At 33.4% G+C, this 8,803-nt stretch overlaps 1 protein-coding gene across 3 annotated transcripts; it reads right to left on the bottom strand.

The window, feature by feature from the left end:
- Positions 1 to 3,188: 3,188 nt before the first annotated feature.
- On the bottom strand, positions 3,189 to 4,784 carry GstE11 (Glutathione S transferase E11). Of its 3 annotated transcripts, none has more exons than XM_014239365.3 (3): positions 4,703 to 4,784; positions 4,219 to 4,327; positions 3,189 to 3,940 (listed from the first exon to the last, which is right to left on the bottom strand). In XM_014239365.3, the coding sequence occupies exons 2-3, from the start codon at positions 4,314 to 4,316 to the stop codon at positions 3,352 to 3,354; spliced, it is 687 nt and encodes a 228-aa protein (XP_014094840.2). In that variant the 5' UTR covers positions 4,317 to 4,327; positions 4,703 to 4,784; the 3' UTR covers positions 3,189 to 3,351. The 3 variants fall into 3 exon arrangements, with proteins under 3 accessions (XP_014094840.2, XP_014094841.2, XP_069964049.1); XM_014239366.3 differs by having other exon boundaries at positions 4,712 to 4,773; XM_070107948.1 differs by having other exon boundaries at positions 4,708 to 4,748.
- Positions 4,785 to 8,803: the final 4,019 nt, after the last annotated feature.

An 8,803-nucleotide genomic window follows, 5' to 3' on the forward strand; every position in this document is an offset into this window, starting at 1 on the left:
AAGAAGTTAAAGAAGCAGTGCTTTAAAACCATAGTGTTGGCATCTTAACATCTATTATGGATCGCCTCAGCACATTTTGGTTATAAAACGTGTGAATGCTAGACTCGTATCAAAATCTCTAAATCTTTTGCAAAAATTACTTCAAGTAGAGGTTGCAAAATAGATGCTAGACAACGTAGCTGAGAAAATGACATTCATCAGAAGCATCATTACTGGTGATGAGACGAGAATTTATGAATGTGATGTCGAAACTGTCAAACAAAATTCGTTGATGGTAATGAAGGCCCATCGAGGCGTATAGCAAGTGTAGGGAAAATTCGAATTAAATGGCGAGTATTATACAATGTGTATAGTCCTAAACATTATTTTTCGTAAAAAAAAATGGAAACGAAAATTTTTATGCAAAAAACCCGAATAGTAATACTGCTGATGTACTGGAGTTTAAGAGGAGGATAGCTGGAGTGACCAATGCCATATACCATTACCATATAATGTTTTTGGTAATTTAATACCATCAAGTTAGCATTCTTGTATACAATGTATACTCAAAATTCGTTTCACTCATTAATTAACAGTGTTTATAAATACTATAAGTTTAGTAGCACAAACAAACCGCTAAAACTAAAGGAGTGTCCCTCCATCATTTCATCCATTAAAATCAACTTCGTAACAATTTTAACTAAAACCATTAATAGTTCAATAACAGCGATTTTCTCATTTTATCTTAATGATTTCATCAGTGAAATTATAAAACTTAACCAATTTGCCGTTGTTGCTACTTATAAGTACTTAACTATATATAGATTTGTATGAGTTTCTACCCGAACAGATTCCAACTAAGCGCACCTTAAAAACACTTAAAATATGCGCGTCTAATTACAAGCAAGTGCCATTCACCGTCTCTTCACAAAACTCCGAGGAGAATTCGAAACGTTGCTAAGTAACAAATTAACCTGGCTTAGAACCGTGGTTCGCTGCACTTTAACTTCTTGGCGAAAACTTTTAGGCACAGTGAATCGAAAGTGATATTTAGCAGTTAAAAAATTAATATTGGTCCCGTTAGTGGTTTTTGATTGAATTTGGAATTATTTTTGTATGAATAAAATTGTGCGTTAAGCCAAAAATTGTAGCGGCAATAAGTAAAACGCTTTATATTACTTATATACCATTGAAGAAAAACGAACCGTCTTCGAGTTTATACAATTTTCAGAGTACCAAATCGAACAAGCTACTGCGAGTAGTGTTCAACTATAATAAGTGGGTAATCCATAACGGGTACGACATGTTAGCCTTATTATATAATATATGCTCTTATTCGTTGTTCATAGCAGAATAGTTGTTTATAGATACGAAGTATCTTGCGTAGCATAACATAGGATTAATTTGGAACGTCAACAGTGTCATTACAGATACTCGTTAGGTTATGTTAGGCTAAGTCAGTTAATAATGCTGATCCTTACGATATAGATTGCTCATCGAGAATTTTAGATTGGTTCTTTATGATACATAAAACTTCTAGAGATGAATAAAAATCGCTATATAACGACGAAATGCCTTCAGCCATCAAAAACCAGAAAATTAATTTCGATTCAAAGCGCATGGTTGACTGCATGGTATGATATCCAAGTTGGTAGTCTTTCGAACGCTCGACACCCTAGAAGAAAGTCCCGAGCTGTATTAATATTTTGTTTGTAATTACAAACTACAAAGAATCACACTTTGTCTTTCAGTTGCACATTGCACAAAAATGTCTATGACGACCATGACGACTGAGTTGTGAAAGCGCGCTACCGTTAACCAGCAGACTCTTCTAATGGTTCGTTTGCGAAACGCTGAAACTTTTTCACTTTTGCTAGCAGCTAAACATTATCCCATACATATGTATATGTACATACGAGTTAAAGGGCAAAGGGCGCTTTACTTTTTATGCGGTTGAATTGCAGGCACACATACATACTTACTACATCTACGAAGATATTTAGAAGTCAATTGGTTGAATATTGGTACACTGGTTTTGGCAGCAGCTACACCGGCAGCATGACTTCAAAGTCCTCAAGGTGAATTAGCATTCCACGAACCAAACAACTGCCACTCAAACACTGAGGAAACAACTTAAATCAGCTGCAGCTTTTGCTTTGTATTCAACACTTTTTTCATTGCTTCACCTTCAACTAGAGGCGTATCCTTTCGATTTGTGCGAAAACGAGCATTGTTTTAGTCATAAAGCAATGTTCCACGCCCATTCGCCTCACATGTTCAATTTGCTCAGTCAAATTTCCTTTACAGTTCATCAAGGTAATCATCGTCATTATAAACATTCGGGAGGTTCATTACTCAGTGCGTATGTGTTCCGGTAAAGTCAAAGGTGAAACTTTTCCAAAACAAAACTTTGGCAATGTGCTGATGTGCGATTTCTACACGTAACAGCGACCGAGTGAATCCGGAGGCAGCTTCCTCCAAAGTTTGATGTATTACGTATCTATGTATCTTACATATATTTATTTGGCAAATCAGCAATTGCGTGTCGTGTGGAGACACGAAGCACTCATCTTCTCCTACGGAATTGACCTTAAAAAGTTTCCAGTTAAAATAAAGTCCAAAGTTTTCACATGAATAATGATGCGAACATGTTTTATTTGTCTACTTTTGTGTTTCGTTCTTTCTTTATTTTTATACCCTGAGCAAGGTATAATATATTAAGTTTGCCACGAAGTTTGTAACACTCAGAAGGAAACGTCCGAGAACGTATAAAATATACATAAAAATGCTTAGTGTGACGAGCTGAGTTCATTTAGCCATATCTGTCTGTTTGTATGTACGTGAAAGTATCCTCCAGTTTTTGAGAAATCGATATGAAAATTCACACGTCTTTTTGTCCTCAAGCAGCTGCTCATTTCTTGGAATCGCCGATATCCAGCATCTATAACATATAGCAGTCATACAAACTGACCGACCGAAATAAAACTTTGTATAGAAACGTTTTTATTTGTGAGGGGTATTATAGCTTCAGTGCAACCAAATCTGACGTGTTTTTCTGTTTTATGTGAAATTTGCAAGTTGATGATGATTTGTGAAGTTAAATCTATCAATATAAAGAAGTTTCTGGTCTCTAACATTTAATATTTCGCGTTTTTTTGAAAAGCGCTGTTTAGAAATAAACAAAAGATTTAACTCCAAAAACAACAAAATTCTTTGCAAGCAATGAAATTATTTATTTAGACTCTCTTTAAAAAAGCTAACAATTGTTAAATTTCTCTTTCATATTTCTCTTAGTTACAAATTTGATTTTTCTCTTGCCTCATGAAAAATGATTAAATTTTAATATCAGTTTTGATCAATGCTGTCACTTTTTCACTTCTCTGCTTCTCTAGCTTTTTTATTCGTCACCATTTGCTCTTTAACAAAGCTGCCCAACAAATCGGCGCCTTCTTGATTACTCTTCTTGTAGTAAGGCAAGAGCGACATACGCTTCAACCAAACAGCCAACTGTGGGAATTTCTCTTCATCGATTGGTGCAAAAAGCACTGCGCTGGAGACCGAAGCGACTGCACACAAATCGGCGATAGTCAAATGCTCACCACACAAATACGGTGCATTGGTAAGACACTTCTCCAAGCCATCGTAGGCCAATTGCATATATGCGATTTTCTCTTCCCCAATTTTGTCTGCACCAAAGTAGATAATCGGTTCGACCATAAGACGAGCGCGTGGAAATAAATGACCGGCATCGTAGTAGAGACGCGCATCTACTTCTCTACGCTTCAGCGGATCTTTTGGATAGAGTGTCTCATCTGGTGAGTATTTGTCCACAAGATAGGCGCTAATTACATGCGAGTCTGTCACGACAGTGCCGTTATCATCCAGTACCGGTATGGTGTGCTGAGGATTGAGCTTAAGAAACTCAGGCGTTAGGTGCTCGCGCTGTTTGAGGTTCGTAGGACTGGAGATAAGGAAAGTTTGTGTGAGAGAGCAGAAAAAATTATTGAATATATTAGCATTTAAATATCAGAAAGACAGTTGTAATTAGTGCTTCGATATACGATGTACGTATACGACAAACATAAAAGTCAAAGTTAACTGTATCCAAAGTAAACAATATGACTTTATATTAATTAAACTGTAGATTTAAATACAAAAAAATATAATATTTTTAATTTAACTTTTGAATTTTACGTTCACACGCTTTACATTTAGAATGATAAGCATTACGACGCTTACCGCAAATCTAATTCCAGTCCAATAGCGGCGGCTGTCAACAGCACGGCGCGGCTTGGAGGGCTGCGTGCCGAATAGTAGAGAACTGGTTTTGCTGACATCGTGATCAAGACTAGACACATTTTTAACGTCGAGTGTTGATGAAAGAAACAAAATGTATAATATAATTACAATTATAATACTTATCTGCTTATATCTGTATATAGTAAAAATAAAACAAAACAGACAATTTTCTAATTCCACCTAAAATAATTCACTTTAAAAATTCACTTAATAACTATGATGTGCCACCAAAACAAGATTATCTATACAAAATGTTTCGCTATATTTAAGCACTTCACTGTGCTTTATATCAAGTTTTAGAATATAATATTTCACCGGCTTTCGAATTATATGGTATTCGAACGCAGATAATTACATTCGAAGTAAAGAAATACAAAAACGCATAAAAACAATGCACATTATAATTAAATCAAATAGTTCGTACACTACCAACGCTGAACACTCCTGATCGCTTTGCTGCTCACTCTACAACTGAGCATTACACTACTCAAACCAGTACTTTTCGATCGTTTTTGTAAAAACAAAAAAACAATTCATAAATGACTAGCCGTGCCTTCTTTTTTTTTAATTACGTCATTCAGTAAGAGAGGTGAGAAAATTAATTGCGTTGCTCTTGAATAGTGTTGCCATTGTGTTCGCCAATTGTTTAAAACACTAAAATCATATCTCTTCTTGGTATTTTTAGCATATATATATTCGATTTAAAATTTTCTTTTTGAAAGCTTTGAATTTTTCGCAAGGCTTGTAAATTTCACCAAAATTTTTCATTATTAAATGATTCCTTTTTATTTATATTATGTTATTCTGCACATAAAAATGTCATCTAGGAAGAAAACTAAGCAATTTATATGCGATATATCAAGGTATAGACAGGTATAGGACAAATCTTCTTAAAAAAAATATATAAGAATAAAAATATCTGTTTTTCTCGTAAATCCTCTTCCATTTGTCCTTTTGTCCATTTGTCCCTTTTTGAAAGCTAAAATTACAAAAAGCATAGCTAGACTCTCTTGTGAAAAAATTTGCATTTGAACTCAATTTCATATATACCAAATGAAATTAGGATCGAAAGAGTATGAGGATACCTCATTCAAGTGCTAGTATTTAACCGCTTTTTATTACACCACTCTGTTAGATTTACCTTAGCTGTTTGTTCGATATGCCACACTTTAAGTTGTGTTGAATCAAAGACAGGCTTAAAATGTAGGTAAATATATTTATATTCTAAAAACAAGAACAGCTTATAAACTTGGTGGCTAAAAAAAATCATTCAAAACAGGTTGTCAGGGCTAGTGATCAGTAAATCTTTGTTTGTTCTCTTTCGCAGATTATATAAGTATAATTATAATATTTTTCTCTTTAAATAAGTCACTCAGCAACAGCAGTAATATATGTCTACAGGTTAATGCATTCTGATCTCTCACTAAACTACTTTGACTATAGTAAAATAGGTGAATTTAATTAAAACCGCTGGACTAAAGGGAGAACCTAAAAGTATGCTATCGATTATTTTGCATTGTTGTTCATGTATACACTGATTAACGGATATTATCGAAACTAGAAACAGATATTTAATTAAAACTATTGTGCTATGATTTGGAACAGATAACTTACAATTTCTCGGCTTAATTTTTCATTATGGTCTACTGAATCAGCATAGTTGTAGCTTAGATAATATTTTACTACATACATATTAGCTGGAATTAACTAAAATGTTTGAGTATGTGTGGTCGACTAGTTTTAGTGTACAGTTTTTAAAGCACTTGCAAAAGTATACTACAGGAAAAGAAATGTGTGAAAAAAAGAATTGGAGAGATTATGGAAAATATTTTCTAAAAATGTTACTTGGCTCGATCTCGTGGTTTCGTTAGTGCTGTTGTGATATAAGAAAGCAGCCACTTTATTTTTCGAAGAGAAATTTTTGTGGAAGCTCAATGATAAGCTTTCAACTTTTAACAAATGCCTTGTAATTTAAGAGATAAAACTTTAAGCATTCGTGTAATCTTCGAATATTCCGAGAAATCTTACATTGTGCTTTTTGTGCATGGAAAGGCATGATTTCAAAAGTGTCAACGATATCCACTAAAACTACATATGGTTATCAGCAAAAATTTTGTATTACTCATTTACCAACACAATTTCTCTCACTTTAACATTTTTCAGGCAACTTGTTCAATAAAAATTCCTTAGCATTAATTTCTTTATTTTGCTTTCGTTGCCAAAGCTATCCGCTTTTTGAACTTACTGCACTTTATGCTGATTACTGGTATTCTTATGACGATTGTATTCGTAATACGATTTGACTGCGAATTGTGATCGTCGTTTCGCTGTATGCAGAATTTTCTACGTCAATGACTTGATAGAATTCAATATCGCATCAAATGGTTCTCATATTTAATACGACATAATACTCTTGGAGCTGATAAGTTGAAATGTTGAAAATTATTCAGCAGGTAGAACAAGGTATTACTATTGTATGACACACAAGTTTATGTTCGCTAAAGATTTTTGCTCATTGGTGTAGTTGTTTTATTACAAACATTAAAATAATATATGTATGTCAAATTCAATGGCAATCGTATTTAAACTAGTAAAAGTGGTTGTCATTTTTTGGTTGTGAATTGAAATAAGTCAAATTGTGAAATGTCATCACTATGGAAATTAATAGCTAACTGTCAATTCAATATTTTTATCATTGTTTTTAAAGTGTAAATTGTCAATTCAATATTTTTATCATTGTTTTTAAAATGTTAATTTAGCGTCGTTTAACTTGGCATGATTTAAGTCATGCATTAATAGGTCTGTCAGCAACTTGTAATAAACTTTGAAAATAAATATGCGTGAAAATATATTTTAAAACAAAAATATTCCTCAAATTCCTACAACGATTTCAATACACAATACTACACAGCACAAGGAAAAGATATTCAGACAAATAAAGTTTAGGCCACCACCATCTAAACGTAAACAAAATTCATTTAATTTCACTTCGCTCAACCAACTGAATGCCCACACTCTTCCATACTTTTTGGAAACTTGTTTGACTTTTCAGACTTTCGTCACAGTCGCTTATGCACCGCACCGCCGCTCCCGCTGTACCGGCAAGTATTTGTATGAGGGTGTATTCGCGAGTATTTATGTAACTGTGAATGTTTTTTCGCGCTACAATCACCACCGATTTAATTAAAATGCAAATTTGATTTATGAATTGACAATATTTCGAAAATAAAATGGTCGACGCTTTTGTGCAAAATATTGCATTTAAATGTGCTTGCCACACAAACAAATTAGCAATTAAAACATATAACTGGCAGTGAATGGGTATTGGGTAGATCGCGAACAATACCGAATTAGACAATCAATTGTACCCCGTTAACAATTTAGTTTTAGAGTGAGAAATTATCTTTTAGATTTTATTGATATCTAAAATATAACGAATTTTTCAATGGATCTTTTTCCAAAGCAGTTTGGAGTTTATTTAGTTACAGAAGACTCCATTTTTTCAATTTAAACTTTTTTCTTCTATGTAAAGTAATTGTTACTGAAAAATGGGAGGTTTTGGAACTATAGAATGTGGCGAACATCATACTGGATGCTCCAGCACATGAACGACCACTGGATATATTAAAAAAGTGACGAAAGTACCATACTATTGGGAAATCATTGCATCGTTTTTAAAGCGGTTTGTAATGGCATAATCACCACACAGTCTCAATTTTCTATACTTTTATATTCAGAAAAAGGTTTATTAAGTTTGCCACGACGTTTGTAATACCCAGAAGAAAACATCGGTACCGACTTAGATATGTCTGTGTGACTGTATACTCGTATACGCGAACTAGTCCCTCAGTTTAAAAAAAAAAAAATCAAAGTAAAAGAAACAAAGACTAAGCCATTTAATTTAAGCGTTCAAGCTGAAAAAAAACCTTAAAAGATTTAAAACTTAACAACAACATTCTGATATAAAAAAGTTTCCAACAAATACTGGCGTTTGCATTTTTAAAAGTAAAAATAGGGAAAAGTTTTGCAGTAACTTTAAAAAGAATTAACAGGTGACAAAATTTGCATAAATATAGAAAATAAGCTAAACTTTCTTCTAACATAAAACTTCTCAAACAAATAAAACGTTTGTCAAAGTAAAAAATGAAGAAAGTGCCTGCCAGCGCTTTAGCGTAGAGCTGGTCATGCGCCATTAAAGATTTGTTGCTGTGCTTTACAATTGATCAGAGTATATTTACTTACTACATTTGTATATACATATACGTATTTTATATATTGTAGAAAAAAAAGAATAAGAAACATTTTGAAAAATCGTTGCGTTAGTATACATTATTATAAATATAGCAATATACAAAAAATGAGCTAAGAAATTCCAACAAACCCCATCAAACTTTACTACAGTGCACACTAACGCTAAGTAAATCACTCAACCTGCAGGCCTTTGGAAACCGTTAGCTAATTACTCGATTAAATTCCCTTTACAATATTGTGAATGGCAACCCAAAATGGCATAAAATGCATGTGC

This window comes from Bactrocera oleae, chromosome 4, assembly GCF_042242935.1.
Source record: "Bactrocera oleae isolate idBacOlea1 chromosome 4, idBacOlea1, whole genome shotgun sequence".
Lineage (NCBI taxonomy): Eukaryota > Metazoa > Arthropoda > Insecta > Diptera > Tephritidae > Bactrocera > Bactrocera oleae.

Bases quoted from the DNA above. Each gene is read 5' to 3' on its own strand.
- GstE11 (XM_014239366.3), bottom strand. From the start codon at position 4,757: ATGCTCAGTTGTAGAGTGAGCAGCAAAGCGATCAGGAGTGTTCAGC. The intron at 4,328-4,711 runs GTTGGTAGTGTA...AAATGTGTCTAG, and splicing joins AGCGATCAGGAGTGTTCAGC to TCTTGATCACGATGTCAGCA. The intron at 3,941-4,218 runs GTAAGCGTCGTA...CCTTATCTCCAG, and splicing joins GGACTGGAATTAGATTTGCG to TCCTACGAACCTCAAACAGC.